Below are 20,392 nucleotides of genomic sequence, written 5' to 3'. Positions count from 1 at the left end.
GAAGTAGCGATGTACTGGTACAGGCTGTATAAATATTACCGAGTTTGTGGAACTATTACAGTGTTTGTGGAAATCTTATCGAGTTTGTGGAAATCTTACCGAGTTTGTGTAAATATTATCGATATTGTCATGACCTATTTTCAAACAATCAAGCAGAATACGAGCGGCGTCCGTATTACTGCTGTTTTCATGTTTGAACTGTTACAGTCTATTGTACTGCTTCCCCCAAGTTTAATTCTAGGATTGTGTTTGACCCATTTTCTTATTATTCTCTTCATTGCAGAAGCTGTTATCGTTTTCAACCGCAGTCGATTCACATTGGAAGCCATTTTTGTTTCCGTGTGTTTTAGTTTGTTGTGCGTATGCGTTTATCGTATATGTCACAAAATGTTTGCATATTCACATTGTTTGATAACCTTGTGATAATTGATAATTGATGTTTTTATGTACATACATCATCGAATTCGAATGGTTATTGTTCAGAAGGTTATTATTTTTAAAGATATACCCAATTATATGATAAAAAATACAAAATAAATATTGGTTTACCGTGAGGTCCCTTTACCTTTGTTTCGTTTTTAACTGTATATCTGCATTTTGCATTGACCGCTACATTGACCAATCATATACTTCATCTGGACCAGAACGCCACCTGTCGCGTCATATCCGGGGTCAAAACTAAATTAGAGGCTATGCCGAAAAATGTCAGATTTCCCTATTCGCCAATATATCCCCACCTAAACATACACTGTGACTTTGGGGTCTTCACCAGTAATATTGTATCCTGTTGCAAATCTCCCAGGAGTTTAGGAGGTATAACATTTTTATATTTGCACCTCCCGCAATAGGTCAGTAGGTTTGCATGACGGTATTACTTCAAGTGAAGATCAGATGTGTGTAGTTCAACGCTCCCTATTCGTGTCGGTTTGTGTTTCTTTGAAAGATGATAAACGGGCTGGTTTGTGCGGTTGTGGCTGTGTCCTTAAACAAGACATTTGACCCTGATTGCTCTGGATGGCACGTGACAGGGCTCCCGTATGTTTTTTAGTGATGTAGCTACCGATTACTACAAAGAGACCCCGCTTCAAAATGAATCTGGCTGTTCATAGGGGATAAACTAAACAAATTGCCCAGTAATGTTGTACAATAATATTTTTAAAGAACTATCTTCACATCAAACAAAATTTTGTAAAAGAATGTCTGCAGCCCCTGAAAGAGATCAGTAGAACTTTTACCCCCTTGGAGACGAGACAGGGGAATATCAACCTGAGGGAGGATTCTTAAGTTGCCAAACACGAGGCTTTTTGAATGCTTGGCAGCTTTAGAATTAAACCCCAATGTTTAAGATCGAGTTTAGATCTCCCTGTCTCGCTCCCAAAGTGGGTAAATGATTAATAGAATCTTACATGGACCTATTCCGTGGACAGCGATATCTCAACCTGAGGGTTTGTTTAGTCAGCACAAGGCCTGATATAGCCCTGTCCACAGTACAGGTAGTTGTTAGATTTTTTTTCTTATATGCTTTTAAAATAAAAACAAACTGTTGTGAAACGTTTTCATCGCATTATCATCAATGTCATTCAAATGCGCGTTCATAATTGATTACGTTATCAAGTATACGACATGGTTACGCTATCATAAGTGCGTGAAAAATATCTCTTCCCTACTGTAAACTGGTTACAGACAATTATAGAGAGCTACGTATACCTTTACCCTACTAAAAACGGAAATTCGCTTGTATAGGAGAATATTTTATCTTACTCTGTTTACCTGCTTATGTTACATAAATACAAAACAGATGTGACATGACTGAATGGTCGACATGATGTCATTGTATTGTTGCAAACAACTGTTGAGAAGGTGTGGCTTGTATCAATCCTGCCCAGGGTAAGATAAAAAAGATATGGAAAACACACATCAGAGGTATATATGGGTAATAGATTATATTACAGTCCATCAGTAAGCATCATTAGTTTGACTATTGCCTATGTCCTTACCTAGGTGGAAAAGGCTTCCCGCCATGAAAACTGAAACTCAGACCTGAAACATAACAGTTAAATGATTAAAAAAAGATCTCAATTTTTTTCCTATCAATACATTAAGGGTCCAATATGGTAAGATAGATTTTTTTTGTTCAAATTTAGGAACCAAATATCCAATTTTACTTTTTGTTGATTGAAAGTCTAACACTAAACTTGCTTGATGATAGAGCTTGTCTTAAAAGACTCCAAATCTTCAACTCATACCCAACCATATTCTCGCTTTTGCTATATCAACCAGGAATATGGGCCCGAGTCGCTCACCTGCTATGCAGTGATCCGTTAAATACAATAATATAATAAAAAAAAGTGTATCGGAGACCAGATATAAGGTCTCAGGGCCTAGTCCTTCACCCTAGCAAGCTACAAACCAAATATCATGTATCTGGATCATCTGGCTATTGAGAGGAAGTCATGTAAACATTTCAGCCAATTTGACCCCTATGACCTTGAATGCAGGTCAAGATCATTAATTTGAACAGACTCGGTAGTTTATCAACCCAGCATGCTACAGACCCAATATCAATTTGAGGTGAATTTGTTTAACCATAAGGGGTCGATGGCCTTAACGGTCATCTGACTTTAATAGAACTTGGCACATTTGAATTCAGTGACCTTGAATTTATGCTAGAGGCCAAAGTGCAAGTTTCGAAGTGTATCAGTTTCGAGAAGACGCTCAAAAGATTTGATCATATCTGCGAGTGGTGACCTTTAATGAAGCTCAGTGTCATCAGTATGTGCCATTGCATTATTTTTTTTTATTATTATATGCTGTTTTAGCAGGTATTGGTTTTATTCGTTCACAAGAGCAACTAATATTTGTGCATAACATAACAATTCAACACTAAAATATTTCACTTTGGACAATAAACAATAGTACACAAATGTAGGAATATAAAGATGGTTTATTTGTACTTGATTCCAAAGTCCCATATCAGGTTTCTGGCTTCTGGCTTCGTGAGAAAATGTCATTTAAAGATTTTAGCATATTTGACCCATGTGGCCTTGAATGAAGTTCTAGGTCATTCATTTCAACAATCGTGATAGCCGTTCACCCCAGCATGTTAAATGTCCAATATCATACCGTTGGGGCTTCTGCTTAATGATAATTAAGTCATTTAAATCTTTAGGCATCTTTTACCCTTGTGGCCTTGAATGAAAGTCAATGCCATTCGTTTGAACCAACGTGGTAGTCCTGCACACAAGTATGATATAGGCGCAAAATCAGGTCTCTTGGGCTCTTAATGAAAAGAAGCCGTCTAAAGATTTTAGCATATTGGACCCCTGTGACCTTGAATGGAAGTCAGTCAAGGTCATCCATTTGAAAAAAAAACCTTGGTAGCCCTTCATTCAGTTATCGGATCTCTGGGCAAATTGGTTATAAATAATCGTTTAAAGATTTCAATATATTTCATCCCTCTGACCTTGTACGAATATCAAGATCATACCTTACATCAAACTTGGTAATCCTTCATTCTAGCATGCTACATACCTAACAGCAGGTTCTTGTGAAGTTGGAAATTTATATTGTTTACGACGAACGGCGGAAGACGCCTGACAAAAGGTGATCGTAAAATCTCAGTTGACCTAAACATTTTCGCCGATTTCACCCTTTGACCTTGAATATAGGTCAAATTAATAGTTTAGCAAACTTTGTAGCCCTTCGTCCCAGCATGCTACTAACTAAATATTAACTCCCTGTGCCTCTTGCTTATTTAGAGATCCTTTAAATATTTCAGTCATTTTACCATGTCACCTGGAATGTATGTCAAGGTAATTAATTTTAACAAACTTGTGGTCCTTCATCCCAGCATGCTACAGGCCAAATGTTAGGTCTTTGAGCCTGTTGGTTATTGAGAAGTAGTTGTTTAAATGGAAAAGTTGACGCCGGACGGACGACAGACGCTGTGCCACGGCATAAGTCTACTTGCCCTTCGGGTAGGTGAGATATAAATGGCTTGTTGTCAAGTATGATGTCAATCGAAATGGAAATGAACACTACATTGTTGCCCCATAATCTGTAATTATATGCTCTGATTTTCATTTTGTCAGACTTTTCACTTAACTGCAATAGACATGGATCGTTTTAAACATACATCGTATCTTTATCGTTGGATAAATGTGCGTGCGTGCGTGCGTGTGATATTTCCAAAACTTGGACCATTCTTTTCACTATACTTTGTCTTCAATACACTTACCATGAGCTTGACCTGGTCCATGGTATGGATCCTGTCCCAATATCACCACCTTCACCTGTAAAAAAGACATATTTGGAAGTAAATTATATATACATGTATAAGCAGCCAGTAGTATATATATATACAAATGTATACAGAAACCTATCTTAACTTATTTTTTAATTATTTATGAGAGTTATTTACCATAAATCACCAATTAAGCTGTCTTATAAGACTCTTTAATTCATTGAATGAATATGCTATAAAAAAAGTATGTTGTTAATCAGTTAAGATACTTCATGTCTTGCATCAGTAAACTTCAAAAGAAAGTGCCTAAAATTCTACAATAAATATATGTACAGTCAAACCTGCTCTAACGACCCCCTGTATATAACGACTGCCTGTCTATAACGACCGGTTTTAAGATTCCCCGTGAGATTTTACTATATAACGACCCTCTGTATAGCGACTACCTGTCTAATGTGACTAACGACCGGTGATTTCGGAACGGCGGTCGTTAATTTGTTTTCTATAGCGACCGATTTCTGTCAGCCATCTTCTGCTCTCGGCAGTCATCCCTCGTAAAATCCCTGGAAAATTCAGACACATCGACCCTGGCTTGATTATACAAACAAAGGACCACCACTACCGTGGCCTGAGTATATAAACAAAAGACCCCTACCACCTGTTAGCCCCTAATTACTGTAGCTGCCCTGGCCTGGGGCTCGGTAAGAGAGGAGTCAGGCCACCATGCGTGTCGGTATTACATTACAACTGTGCACAGGTGGCTTCATTTGACACGGTCAGTTAATTTTGTGATTACAACTAGGATACATCACTTCAATAACAAACACTGGTCATATCTGTCAACAAGATTTACTCACATGAAAGCCAATAATGCCTTTCTTAATCGTAGCTGTCGGTACTAGCGTTTGTACTGCCGCCATCTTTAATTAGTCAATACTAATAAAAAGTTGTAAACTGACACAAATATCCGGATTTCAATTTGGGTCAGAAAAAAAATATTTTGGTTTTAAGAAGTAAGACTATAACACAAAATAATTAGTATTAAGGTAGACCGACCCTTCGGGTTTCCTCTGATAGATCTCCTTAATTTTATTTTTATTTCAATGTTAATTATGCTCTTATCACAAAAAGCACATAAAAAACATATGTCACCACGTTCGTTTTACTACCAGAGCCACATAAAGATACGTATTAATTAATAGCTGAACAATATTTTTAAGGATTTTGGTAGATTTTATCTTTCCCCGATAATATTCACCTCAAGCATAAAAAGGAGTTTATATCCTATTTATATCATCAGTATGAGCAATATCATTCATAATTATCAAAAAAAGAGAAGATTCTTTGGGTGGTTAACAAAATATGGCTATTTTTATACGAAAAACCTGTTATTTTTAGTGAAAATTTGATTTAAAAATATACGTTTATTTTTTTCCTGAAAAAATGAACAGAAAAATGACCCCCTTTTTTTTGCTTAATTAAAAATTTCATATGTATGCTTTAAGAGAAAAAAATAAAAATAACACCTCACCATATTGCTTTTGACACTATGGCCGTTTACTTTGCTGGTACCCCAAAACTTTTGCTTCAAGTATGGCTCAAATTACCAAATTAGAGCAGTTATTTTGGAATCTGAGATTGATGATTTTTTTTGTGTAATCTTTACCATTTTCTTTCATAAATTATATTGTAATCTATGTTACTGGTGCTTTCTTTTTTTCTAAAAGAATTTTATTTGTTTGATTTCCCAAACGCAATTAACATTTTCCGGATATTTTCCTCTTTTCCGGATGAAAATTAGAACATTACACTAACGGTCCTTCAGACGCTTTCTTCTAATACGCCATGTCAAACGAAGCGTATCGGTGATACAGAATGCCAGAATATGCACAATATGAGCTTCATTTGCAGCGCTAAACAAGGTTGCTCGAGTGTCGAGCGTTCCAACCTATGCGATAATGTAATTTGAATTAAGGCAAAGCCTTAGAAGAACGCAGCCTATGACAGTAATCACTCACCGTAACATGTATATGTAGCGGGGGATGTTATCGTGTATGTACTGACAGGTTAAGCTGACAGGGTTAAGCTTAACGATAACTATATGTCATGCCTATATGTCGTGTCTGTACTATGTGTACCTGTGTCACCTTGACCTTTGCTGGTCCTCTGTTCACGTGTGCTGTCTCTGGTCGATGTTTTTGTCGTGCATTGTTCGTAGTCGCTTGCTTTTTCGTCAGTGTCTGTTGTGCCTGTGTATCCTCTGTCGTGATTGGTCCTTATAGTTTTGTATTGTTAAAAAGTGGGATAAATTTAGGGTGATGTATCGTATACTGGGCAGTCTGATGGATTAATTTCCTGTGTGCTGTCACGTCTTTCTCGCTAGTACTAATGTAGCGTTAGGGTATGTAGGGTCTTGGGTGGGTAGTACTAGTCTTGAATTTAAACATATTTTATTGTCTAAACAAGAACAATAGGATTAGGCACAAGTTATTACAACTTATGAAGCCTTCTCCACTCAACATGTTAATATTTACAAGTAATGACATAGGTATCATATATAGTAAATCATGTAACATTTAGGAGGAAAAATTGATAATTTAACATACAATGTACATTTACATAATAAAGAGATACAAGTATATATATTCAAAATCTTCTGCTGGACTTTATGAAAGACTGCACATATCCAAATACATAACTATTCACTTCCAAAGCCAAGTTTTCATTACCATATAATAACAAATTTAAATTTACATGTATATTTAAATCATTAAAATATTGGAACATTTCAGCACGAGCAGTAGCATATATTTGACATTCAAAAAAGAAATGATGCGCATTTTCACAAATGTTACCTCAGTTTACACAAATAGAGTCCTCTGTCAAATTTACACGAAAGTATTAGTCGGGATGTTGGGTTTAGTTAGGTCGTACAGGTATGGGGGTGGTTTTAGGTTAGGATGTTTATTATATAGCTAGGCCGATGCTGCTGTCCGTTTATATGCAATTTCATGTTGTAAATGTTTTTGTCATCGTTAATAAAGTGTTAATTGTAGTTCAAGGCGTTTGTTTTATCTCTATACGACAGATACAAGTTACCCATCGAACCTGGGTTGTTGGTCCACAAGGGCGAGTCGGGTGCAGTTTAACGTACGCTCCTGTTACATATATACTACCACATTTTCAGATTTTAGACTTTTTTTTTTTGGGGGGGGGGGGGGGGGGGGGGTTAATTTAAAAGAATGACACAAAAAAAAAATGCTACAACACATTGTAACATAACTATGTATTACATCTAAGCATCTATACATGAAAGTATATATGAAAATTCCTTAGACAGTATGTCTACAGAAAATTGAAATCCCATAGCCCAAGTCATTTTTCCACAGACCCATTTTGTAAACATATTGTTGAAAAGTAGCATTACTGTCACGCAAACGCTTGCATCATCCAGTAATAACACGCTATTATAGGTTAAAAAAACCCCTCTATTTTAAGCTCGGATTTCATATCATCATTTGTCAGAAAACATTGGAATGTTTTTGTCGTGCATTGTTCGTAGTCGCTTGCTTTTTCGTCAGTGTCTGTCGTGCCTGTGTATCCTCTGTCGTGATTGGTCCTTATAGTTTTGTATTGTTAAAAAGTGGGATAAATTTAGGGTGGTGTATCGTATACTGGGCAGTCTGATGGATTAATTTCCTGTGTGCTGTCACGTCTTTCTCGCTAGTACTAATGTAACGTTAGGGTATGTAGGGTCTTGGGTGGGTAGTACTAGTCTTGACTTTAAACATATTTTATTGTCTAAACAAGAACAATAGGATTAGGCACAAGTTATTACAACTTATGAAGCCTTCTCCACTCAACATGTTAATATTTACAAGTAATGACATAGGTATAATATATAGTAAATCATGTAACATTTAGGAGGAAAAATTGATAATTTAACATACAATGTACATTTACATAATAAAGAGATACAAGTATATATATTCAAAATCTTCTGCTGGACTTTATGAAAGACTGCACATATCCAAATACATAACTATTCACTTCCAAAGCCAAGTTTTCATTACCATATAATAACAAATTTAAATTTACATGTATATTTAAATCATTAAAATATTGGAACATTTCAGCACGAGCAGTAGCATATATTGGACATTCAAAAAAGAAATGATGCGCATTTTCACAAATGTTACCTCAGTTTACACAAATAGAGTCCTCTGCCAAATTTACACGAAAGTATTAGTCGGGATGTTGGGTTTAGTTAGGTCGTACAGGTATGGGGGTGGTTTTAGGTTAGCATGTTTATTATATAGCTAGGCCTATGCTGCTGTCCGTTTATATGTAATTTCATGTTGTAAATGTTTATGTCATCGTTAATAAAGTGTTAATTGTAGTTCAAGGCGTTTGTTTTCTCTCTATACGACAGACACAAGTTACCCATCGAACCTGGGTTGTTGGTCCACAAGGGCGAGTCGGGTGCAGTTTAACGTACGCTCCTGTTACATATATACTACCACATTTTCAGATTTTAGACTTTTTTTTTAGGGGGGGGGGGGGGGGGGGGGTTTAATTTAAAAGAATGACACAAAAAAATGCTACAACACATTGTAACATAACTATGTATTACATCTAAACATCTATACATGAAAGTATATATGAAAATTCCTTAGACAGTATGTCTACAGAAAATTGAAATCCCATAGCCCAAGTCATTTTCCCACAGACCCATTTTGTAAACATATTGTTGAAAAGTAGCATTACTGTCACGCAAACGCTTGCATCATCCAGTAATAACACGCTATTATGGGTTAAAAAAAACCTCTATTTTAAGCTCGGATTTCATATCATCATTTGTCAGAAAATATTGGAATGTTGTTTACATGAATTGTAATGTATGTCAGGACTCAAACTTTTCATAGCCATTGGGGCCAACACTGAGAAATTTTACATACACCGACCAGGTTTTCTATAGCCTCTGGCCATCGGACCACCTTTACTTTCGAACACGGCAAGTTGAGTGACAGACTTGTTTATTGTTTGTCCTGATGTGAATTTCATTGTCTTTACTTTGCATTGTTGGATTCCAAATGATCGTGCACTTAATAATGGCATCAGTATTCTACTGCCATATTTCTTTGCTACTAACAACGTAAAAGGGCAGACGATACAACAATATTTTCATATATATAACAGGAAAGCGAATTTAGTGCCGCCACAAGGGGTTAAACCCGCGACCCTCTGCTTACTGCTCCGTCGCTCTACCGACTGACTTAATGGAAATTCCCCCACCTGAAATCACTATGTACCCTATTTACAATTAAAACCTGCGTCACTATTCCTCACTTTTCAAACGTGTTCGCCCCGAACACACATTGACCCAGGTTTTATCCCCAACGAAGCCTCTCATTTTCATATAGCTTGCACTTGGAGTGGTCAACCGATGTAACAGAAAAGCAAGTAGTGTGCCTCCACCGTCATCGAACCGCGACCCCAGGCTTTACTCACCGGGTTCAATCGTACTGACCGGACGCCGGTGCTTACACCTGGGCATCGATGAATTTTACACCCGGACAACGATAATTTCGATAGAAAATGAACGCCGAAGACGGGATCGGAAGAACGGTTGGGATATTTTTTCTCTTTTTTGATGTGATAATGATGTCCTTCAAGGAAAATAACCCGACCACGGAACAAAATGATAAATTGGCTATAACTTGCAAGGATAACTGACAGGAAAAACACCTCTCATTTTTTGCTAATTCGCCCTCATTGTAGGCGGGTATGACCAAATTATGCCGCAATCCACGAATTATGCAACATATACAGCAAAATCCGCGATCGAAATGACTGTAAATCTCACAGTTTATCGGAATTATATATTTTGACATCATCAAGTCTTATTGGATTGATTGGTTATAGTTAAATAGGAAAATTAAACATTTCCGTATTTTACACCTGTGGCAACGAAGACGCTCTTGAGCTTTACACCTGGGCGCCGCAATTTGCTGACATGGTAGTGATGTAGAAATTAACAGAGTTGGCGTTTTGATGGTTTTTGTTTATGTATTTTTTGCAATTTATGCAACTCGTTACAATTCATTAACGGACATGCCTCTTTAAAGGGTCCGAATTTGTGCTTGTCAATCCGTCATCCGTTTTTGTTGTGATCTATTTATAAAACTGCTCGAACCCGGTAGAGAGCTCCCCATGGAGTGAAATCTCCAGCCTAGACGGATCACAAGAAACGTGTTTTATAGGCCTACAGTTAATTAAATACAATATTTATAATATATCCAGAATATGAGTAAAAAGGCACTTAACATCTACATCAATTTCACGGGTTTTAGGTTTTTGAAAAATTGTCGAATGTCAACGTAAATTTCGTGAGAGTTAATATAGATCTTTTATACCATCAATGCATGTTGCAAGTTTTGTGTTTACGTCCCATGCGTTTCCTCCTTTTTCTGATCTGTGTCTAGCCGCGGTTGGAATATGGTTGACTACCTCGTATTCTGAATAACAATATATCACATGTAAAGTGCGCAAGGCCGAACTAACGTTCCCCAAACAATATACAATCTGACAGATGGAGTACATACTGAAGTAATTGTTGGTTGCCGCAAAGTGCATGTACTTTTAGAGCATCGGCCAAAGTCCCCAACTCCACTATGCGTCGGCCCGTGCGCCATGAAGTGTCCTCTTGTTCTACATTGCCATAAATTGGAGATGTGCTAACCTCTTCCTGACTTGATATAAATTGTCTCCGCCGAGATTGTAACTAAAGTTATATGGTCGTCACACATTGGCACATTATGTGATACATCGGCGCTGTCCTTGTTTTCAATGGACCATCTTTAATTTATGTTCTCACTTCATTGAAAGCATAAGCCTTACCTAGTCTTTTAGTTTTACAAAACTGACCCCTTTACCTCTTGACCGCATCGTGCTGTAGGCCTAAACATTTATCTCCCAGCTGACTTGAAAATTAAACCAGATGTAACTATTCGTGAATATAATCAAGGGCCCGGATCGCCGGACGCCGGATCGCCGGACTCATGTCTGTGACGTCACAGAAGGGTCGGTCTACCTTAACACACTTTTGGGTGTAGATTTGACCTCTACCCCAGACCCGGATGTATATAATCGGTATTTGGTGACAGCTGTTGACAGATATCTCCTGATAATGTCCAACATGCTGTGTTGAAACTTTTATATTTTGTTTCTCAGATGTTGGTCTTGACCAGGTGAAATAGAAAGTTGTAAATGCAATTTTGGGAATTTATTATGAATTTTAATATTACAATGTAACATATAGCGAAGCTAATTGTGAACTCGGTCCCAATATATGATGTTATAACCAGAAGTGATGTTAAGGATTTTGTGTACACTTGTGGAATTTATTTTTAGTATTAATACTCAAGCGGTATTTTATACTTAGTAATATAAATACTTTAATGAATTCTAATATTATAATGAATGGCAGCATTAGCAACGTAATTCGTTAATTATTTAATATTATCGTGGTAATGATATCTCAGGATTCCGATCGATAAATTGACGATAGAATATTATAAAGGATGAAGTGTAGTAACGGAACGTATTAATGTTCGAAGATTTAAGTTATTGTCCGATTGCAATGAAATTTAAATTTGGTATGTAGGTACATCATGGGACACTGGTTACTCTTGTAACCTCAATTTATTATTTTATTAACATTTTACCGAAAAGGTCGTCATTTCCTAGCCTCTGATTGGTTCGAATTTACATATTGTTTGATTTCAATGAAATATGTAAATAAAGTTTTTAACGTCATATAAAAAGGAAGGGTCATTTACATTCGGATCATCCTCGAATTGGCTATACCTACCCTCGGACGCTAACGTTAGTAGTCCAGTAATCTATCCAGATCCTGGAGAAATGCGGTTTCGCGTAATAATGACGGAGCAAAATAACTGGCAATTGAGTTCGCGCATGATTTAGGTAAAACATTTCTTTTAATCATTTTAAATAAAGTTACTGGTTCTAAGGTTCAAATTGGACATTCCACATGTTTAAAATTTGTTTATTGAAATATCTTTCATTATTTTAAGTTGTTGTACTGAGTACATTATAAGCAAACATGGCAGCGCCCATAGACTTTTCAACGTGTGTTAACATCGCTTTATCTAAATTTGATAATGCAATTAGTTTAATGACGAAACAAAAAAAAGAACACTTCAACATGTATTAAATGGAATTCAAGAATTCAGCGTGTCTTGCTGAAACACAACCTTTTGTGGCGTGGGCGCCATTTTCATTACCAAATGATTTGTCACGTAATAAAACGTTTCTTCAAATAACCATTCACGTCCGAGGTGTATTTTGAAAAAAAAAACCTAAGGGGTTCCGAATGGGTCATTTAAGGACGTGCCTGGTTTTGTTGGTGGTGGAAAGCTGGAGTACCCAGAGAAAAATCACCGACCTACAGTCATAAAAAGGCATCTGCCCTATATGTGTTTCGAACTCGCAACCCAGAGATGAAGGGCTAGTGATAAAGTGTCTGGGCCCCTTAACCAATCGGCTACGGCGGCCCACAACACAAGGTCTTCTTATTGGTCGAAATTTTGATAGTGAGCGGTTTTGATGAAAACTGCTGGAACAGAGTTAGCGCCCCTTACTGCACTTCATTCCATCTGTGACATCCTTCAGGTGTCACCCTCTAGTAACAAATATAATTTTGATGAAGATAGTGTTAAGTCAGTATTAAACAGTGTAGGGAGTATCATTCTTTGTGGAGGAGTTAATGTCCATGATGTCCCTGAAGTAAAGTTCAGCAAAGGTTTACAAGAACAATGGCGTAATAAGGAAGGCAGTGAATGTACAGTACTAAGAAGTTCCAAATGTCTTCGAGGTATACCATTATTGTCAGCAAGCAAGGCATGTTTAGAATGTAGGAGGTTATCTCATAAGCCCAGCCCCTCAGGTAACACTGTGGTTGACAATCCAGGAACTGAAAATGGAATGGAAATTGGCAATGACATAGTTTTAACAAATGGTGATCATTTAGACATGTCCACTATCTTTAATAAAGTATTAAAATCAGAAGTTCCAGAGAAAATGATGGAGTTCTTTGTCAGTCAAGCAGAAAGTTTAAAAGTTAATCCTAAGGGACGCAGATGGAATAAAGATATAATACGAATGTGTTTAACATTATACTGTAGGTCACCTAGAGGCTATGAAGATTTATATAAAAGTGGGTTTGTAGTGTTACCATCACAACGGTTAATCCAGAGGTATAAAAATAAAATACAACATGAAGCTGGTATCAATAAAGATGTCTTACATTGGATGAAAAATGAAGCATTTCAAAACGATTTGAGCAAGGAAGGCTATGAAGGGGGACTTATGATTGACGAAATGTCAATTCAAGAAGACTTACAACTTCGGAGAAAAGGTGATGAGTACGAACTTGTTGGATTCACAGAATGCACGGAAGAATCATCCCATATGAAGACACTAATGACAGGTACAGATGATGTAAAGCTGGCAAATCATGTCCTGCAGTTTGTTTTCCTGGGTCACACAGGCTTCAGGTTCCCTCTTGCACACTATCCTACAAACCAAGCCAGTCCAAGTGAATTATATTTGATATTTTGGAAAGTTGTAAAATCACTTGATCTGTATGGATTTACAGTAAAGTATGTCAGTCTGGATGGTGCTCAATGTAACCGTGATTTTATGAAGATGTTTCTAAACGAGAAAACTTCAGACACTTTTACCACAATGTCTTTTCCAAATGTATTTCAACCATCTAAGAAAATTTTCATCATTATGGATTACTCCCATGTAATGAAGAAAATACGCAACAATTTATCAAAGAGTGGTCATTCAAAAAATCACACTAAACTTTTAATTAAAAATTCCAAGGAGATAACCTGGGAACACTGGTACAAGGCATATCAATGGGAAATCAGTTCGAATCCTTTTAAGGTGTATCAGCAGTTGACCAATGATCACTTCTTTTTAACATCACAATCAAAAATGAGAAATAAGTTGGCAGAAGATGTACTCAACCAAGACATGCTCCATTTGATGAAATGTTACCAAAAGAGCTTGGGGGATGATGGACACCACCTTGACGGAAGCATAAACCTGTTAGAACAGACATCAATATTAGTAAAGAATTTCAGAGATCAACGTCCCATTATCGATGCTGGAGATGAGAGACTAACAGAAAACAAAAAAGTCTTATCTTGGTTTAGAAGTTGGGAAATTGAAACAAGCCCCAAAGTTGAGAAAAATCTTATTTCACATCAAACACGAGAAGACATTATATCATTGCTGCTTGGTTTTGATGAAATGTGTTTGGATAAATTTAGTCGGTCATCATCTTCAATTGTACCAAGAAGAATTAATTCTGATGTAATTGAAAATATATTTTGCCAGCAGAGAGGACTTCACAATGGTGCTAACAGTAATCCAACTTACCTCTTCTATTGTCAAAGTATGAATTCAATCATTCTTGGTTCCACAACTATTTCTAAGAAGTCTAATTCATCAGGCACAGAGGCTCACATATTTCAACAGGTTCCACCCACAAAAAAGCTAAGGAAGTCAGTTACCCCTCTAGGAGTTTCTCAGCTTCAGAATCAGAATGTACACTGAAAGGTGAGTGTATAATTATGTCAGTTTTGTAATACAATGATATGTGAAAAACATTATGTTTCTATATATACACAGACATTACAGGCTAAATGTAAGATTTGGAACCTAAAATACTGCAGAAAAAATAAAAACGCTGTTGCATATCATATATATGTGTGCCTGTGTATGTGTGTAAAACTACACAGGGACTTAAAACTTATTCCCATTCTGAATCAAAGACATATTTTACATATATACACATGTAACAAGGATTGTACTTTAAAAGCCCTGTACAGCTATTATTTATGCCAATATATAGGCCTCAAGATTTCAGTGGTATTTGTGAACATGTTGAATGTATATCATTAAAAAAGAATAAATTTGCAAAATTTTTTTTTTTATAATTTTCAGTTTCAATTAAACAGTTTTAGACATTGCAAGTTAATGGTTTATATATATACAGGAACTCACCTAAAGACATAGTGGACAAGTATATAGAGATGAAGAACATTGCTCCCAATCCTCATCATCCTCAAGGCCAGCACAATCCCTATGATACCACAATGTACATATGTCACAACATATCCAATCTTCTGAATCTTTGTATGATTTTGAACATATGCCACAATTTTCACTGGAATCCTCAATGATTTCATCATCAGTAAACCTTCTTGTCCTTTTTCCCTTTCCTTTCCTTTTTCCTTTGCTGGTTTTAGATTTTGACTTTCTTTTTTGACCTTTTGTCCTTGTTTTTTCTTCAGCACTCACATATTCTGAGGAAGGACCAGGGATATCTGATGAGCCGTGGATATCTGTTGATGGACCAGGGATATCTGTTGATGGACCAGGGATATCTGTTGAAGGACCAGGGATATCTGTTGAAGGACCAGGGATATCCATTGGCAAGTCCAAGGCAGTACTGATGTCTGAGATATCCAAGCCTGTACCTGGGATATCTGGACCTTTATCTTTCTCAGGTAAGGATACAACTTCTTCGGAAGCATCTACTATGTTTGGTAATGTCCTTTTCCCCTTTCCTTTCCCTTTTCCTTTGCTGGTTTTAGATTTTGACTTTCTTTTTTGACCTTTTGTCCTTGTTTTTTCTTCAGCACTCACATATCCTGAGGAAGGACCAGGGATATCTGATGAGTCGTGGATATCTGTTGATGGACCAGGGATATCTGTTGAAGGACCAGGGATATCTGTTGAAGGACCAGGGATATCCATTGGCAAGTCCAAGGCAGTACTGATGTCTGAGATATCCAAGCCTGTACCTGGGATATCTGGACCTTTATCTTTCTCAGGTAAGGACACAACTTCTCCGGAAGCATCTACTATGTTTGGAAATGGCATGTCAGATCTTTCCTGCAACTTTGAAACCAATTCCTGGCCCAAAGCACATTTATTTGACTTTGAAGTGGAAATTTTAGAACCATAGGCTTCCACTAGTTGTGATAATTGTTTCTTGGTAAACTGTTTGTAAAAGTTTTCATTCTGTAAGGCACAGGCCTTCAACTTCAGATGTGATATTAATTTGTGTTCAGACTTATCGTTCTGTATGAAACCCATGTCAACATCCTTTGTTTTGGTATTTGCCTTTTCCATAACCTTCTTTCTTAATGCTTTGCCCTTTTCTCTTCTTATTGCTGTCAGATAGTCCTTTCTGAACTGGGAAACTGATACAACTAGGAACAAATTTATTATCATTTTCAGAACCTTGTCCAGAGAATCAACCTCTTCTACAAGCAAATCCAAAACACTTGAAACTTCCTTCTCATGGTCTGGGTCTGCACCATCTACACAACCACGACGACAAGAGTTGTACACAGAACAAAACTTTTTAAGCACAGAGGTGTCCTCGTATAGACTTTCGCGCACATTTCTGAACAGGTATTTCTTTTGTTGCACAAGATTTTTATATGAGAGTTTCTTTCTTATTTGTAGTTCCAAATATTCAAAAAATTCAAATGCATCATCAGATATGTTGGTAAGTCCTCCTGAGATGTACTGCTTCCTTGCTGTTTCCTGTAATGTTTCTTGATGCTGTGATGTAGATGAAATATCAGCAGCTGAAACAGACATAAGGTCGGCAATGTTGAGCTGGGTTTTCAATTTTTTCAGCTCCAATTCCAGTCCAGGAACAAACAAACAGTTGTGAATGGATTTTGAAATCCTGTATTTGATTTTCGCGATGGCATATCCACCTATGTATCTGGTTTTTCCTCGTCCTGCACTGGATATTTCACTTGTTACAGAAGGCTGAATGTTCAAAATGGATGGAGACTTTTCAACTGCAGCTGCCTTTTCTTTAAGGACCTCTCCCTGCATCAGAAACATCAGAGTAGTTAAGAGTTGTCTGCCCATTTCATCACAACCAGTCACCATTTCAACGGAACGGGTATACTCTACACTGCTTAGGTATGTATTAAACTCTGTATAAAAGGCTGTAACGTGTTTCTGTTGTGGCTTCTCTTGAGGTACACAGGAGTCATAAATTGCTCTGATCTTTGAATCATTTCTTTTCAAGAACTCTGTAATTTTTGTACTATTTCTAGAAATCTTTGTCAGTGTTTGCCGAGCTTCAGATTCTCTTGGAGTATCAATAAAATCATGAATGGTTCTCTCTAACAAAGGGTTACATTCTTTAATCTCAGCTACCACGTAGTTATGGTCAGAAGTCAAAAAACTCTGATCTGCCTCGGTTTCATCCAAATCAGTAAGTAAGGCGGCGTGTTCATCTATTTCATTTAAAAAATCTGAGTCATAGTCCGTGTCGAAAACTTCAGGTACAGGTTCAACATCTTGTCCTTCTTCAAAGAAATGTACCCGTACCTGAAACCTGCAGCATCTTAGATATTCATCTGTATTCGTTTCATTTTCAGATTGTCTGTGAGCATCATAAAACGTATACACTTTAGAGGGATGCTTTTTACTTAAGCATGAATGAAAATTTACAACTCTCAAGCCTGATGTACATACTGCTCTGCCGACAGCCACACCTAATTGTCCAGGATTGAAAATATGCTGACAGTCAATTTCAACTGCTTTCAATGTCATGCCCTGTGATTTGTGGATGGTAATGCCATATGCCAGTCGGATGGGAAACTGTGATCTTGTAGCAATATTTTTTTTACTTATGGGGTCATATTTCGAAAATAAATGTTTCTTCACTGTGACATTGACTTCCTTGGTGTTGATTGTAAATTTTAAAAAGATGTCATCTTTTCCAAAATCTGTAACTTTGCCTATTGATCCATTCACCAATTCATCTGATAAATTCACTAATAGCATAACTGGGGCATCCTTCTTCAGTGCCAAATATCTTGGTGCTTGCATCGACTTCAGATATGTACTGTCCCCCTCATCATCAGACTTGTATAAGTGGAGTTTGTTTGGATTGTCTTCAAGCTTCGATGCGTTGTACATGTCTACCTCCATATTTCGTGCAAATAATTTAACAACATTTGATGGGTCCTCAAGAGGGCGTTTCAAACCAGACATAAACTTTTCTGTATCTGTTGATGGAGATCCTCTCTCAAGTTCATTGACAGCATTTGCTAGCTTTGTCTCAGACTGTCTGTAAACAGTTGTTAGGTTTACGCGATGGGGAAAACATTTCTCAAACCAGTCATTTTCAAAACAATAGTGTCCATGGTCACCATATAAATAATCTTTCACCGGTGGTAGTTGAAAAAAGTCTCCACTAAGCACCACTTGCAGTGATCCAAATGGGTTTTCATTTACTCTAATTTTCCTACATAAAAACTCGACTTGGTTTAAAATACGTTTGCTAATCATAGAAATCTCATCAATAATGAGTAGTTCAGTGTCAAGTATTCTCTTCTTAGTTTTCACGAATCGCTCATCGGTATTCACTAGATTGAAAATCTCAAGGTTTGTGTACCTACCGTCACCGATGCCAGCCCATTTGTGTAATGTTGTTGCATAAGAATACAACGTTGCAGCTATCCCTGTTGAAGCAGTAATTGCGATGTTTTTGTTTGTTGACAACTCATCGTAAATCTTCCTTATCATGAAGCTTTTCCCGGTACCTGCTTGTCCTGTGATCACAAGATTGTGACCGTTTCTTACGGTATCGTAAGCGTAATTTTGCCTTTCATCCATGACCATTACCACAAATTTTCCGCGAAAACAAACGTATCGGAATACCTTTGACTAAACCGATTAAATTGCATTGTCACGTTCGGAACGTCTCTAATCAGGGGACGTCACTCTAATCGCTCTCCACTGGGACGTTGCTTTCGCTGTCACAAGTCAGTAAGTGGCGGTAATTTTGAACTTAAATGTTGCGTTGGACTATATAGACATCGTATATATGCGATTGAGTGATATGTGCATGATAATGGATTATCAGAGGACTGGCATGTCACTGTGACTCAAGGAAAAAAGGTATACTATTGCGAAAAAAATAACTTTATTCGAGGCGGGGGTAAAAAATTCAAAATGGCGACTGTCGTCCCTTTCTCTGTTTTATTAGTAATTACCTCGATTTTTTAATAATCTTTTAAATCTCGATTTTTCGGAAAAAAATCATATGGTCGTTAAGTATATTGACCAGTCCATCCAGTAAATACGAAATATGTATGGTAAATTCCATTTTCATTGAGTTAGCCCCCTGTGGTCAAAACTGCAGATTTATTCGCCTCTATCATTCACTTGGAGTTAAAATGACGGAATAAATATCTATTCTCGCCACACACAACAAATATCGTGCACAGGTTCATAGCATATAGGAGCACATGTGTTATCAAAGGACCTTACAACGGACGGGGAAACCCCCATCTGGGGGATTCCCGCCTTTTTTTCCACCTGTAGTCCTACGCCATCCTATTTTTAGTAGGGATGTATGATGTTTGTTCTTCAAACATTATTCCTATAATCTCTATTCTCGCTTATAGGAAGTACCCACTCCATATGTTATTTACTCAGACCAACCCCTACAGGCCCCACAAACAGACTTTCCTTAGGGACTTGGTTTACATGAAACAGCAGCTGATTGGCTGAATAAGCTGGGCGAGTACATGTTGTCGGTTTGTGACGAGTCGTCCTGACATTCGGTTTTCGTCACGATAATAGGATCTTTCGACCACCTTTTCGTTTGGTTTCTAATGTCTAAATTTTACCTTTCTACACAATTACATAAAACTTAAAACTTGCTCCATTTCATTTAAACGAACTAATTTTAATATGGGATTGGCCACCCGATATTGTCACTGCAACCCGCTGTTTGGGCCGAGTTTTGCGGGACGAAATGTACATATCGAGGGAAAAAAACAATAACAAAAACATTCATGACATAACACGCGCTGCCATCACATCTAATCGACCCGCGATGCTTTTCTGTTAAACCTTTAAGTTATATTATTTATTTATTTATTTATTTATTTGTTCATTCATTCATTCATTCATTCATTCATTCATTCATTCATTTACTTTTAGCATCTGTACACCACCAAAGATGTTTCCTTATTAATCATAATAGGCCCTCGGCGAATTTAG

General features: G+C 37.1%; 1 protein-coding gene and 1 long non-coding RNA gene across 2 annotated transcripts; one reads left to right on the top strand and one right to left on the bottom strand.

Annotated features, from left to right (window-relative positions):
* Nucleotides 1-653: 653 nt before the first annotated feature.
* On the bottom strand, nt 654-5,153 carry LOC117318582. The gene is made up of 3 exons (XR_004530410.1): nt 5,101-5,153; nt 4,238-4,292; nt 654-2,040 (listed from the first exon to the last, which is right to left on the bottom strand). It is a non-coding gene; the product is annotated as an uncharacterized LOC117318582 (long non-coding RNA).
* Nucleotides 5,154-13,636: 8,483 nt separating this feature from the next.
* LOC117318583 lies at nt 13,637-18,048 on the top strand. The gene is made up of 6 exons (XM_033873551.1): nt 13,637-14,896; nt 15,634-15,849; nt 15,982-16,176; nt 16,586-16,762; nt 17,128-17,290; nt 17,755-18,048. The coding sequence occupies exon 1, from the start codon at nt 13,646-13,648 to the stop codon at nt 14,891-14,893; it is 1,248 nt and encodes a 415-aa protein (XP_033729442.1). The 5' UTR covers nt 13,637-13,645; the 3' UTR covers nt 14,894-14,896; nt 15,634-15,849; nt 15,982-16,176; nt 16,586-16,762; nt 17,128-17,290; nt 17,755-18,048.
* Nucleotides 18,049-20,392: the final 2,344 nt, after the last annotated feature.

The sequence above is a fragment of the Pecten maximus genome, unplaced genomic scaffold (assembly GCF_902652985.1).
Source record: "Pecten maximus unplaced genomic scaffold, xPecMax1.1, whole genome shotgun sequence".
NCBI classification, from domain to species: domain Eukaryota; kingdom Metazoa; phylum Mollusca; class Bivalvia; order Pectinida; family Pectinidae; genus Pecten; species Pecten maximus.
The sequence above is the reverse complement of the archived record's forward strand: the minus strand, read 5'-3'. Positions and strand labels throughout refer to the sequence as shown.

Bases quoted from the DNA above. Each gene is read 5' to 3' on its own strand.
- LOC117318583 (XM_033873551.1), top strand. From the start codon at position 13,646: ATGTCAATTCAAGAAGACTTACAACTTCGGAGAAAAGGTGATGAGTAC.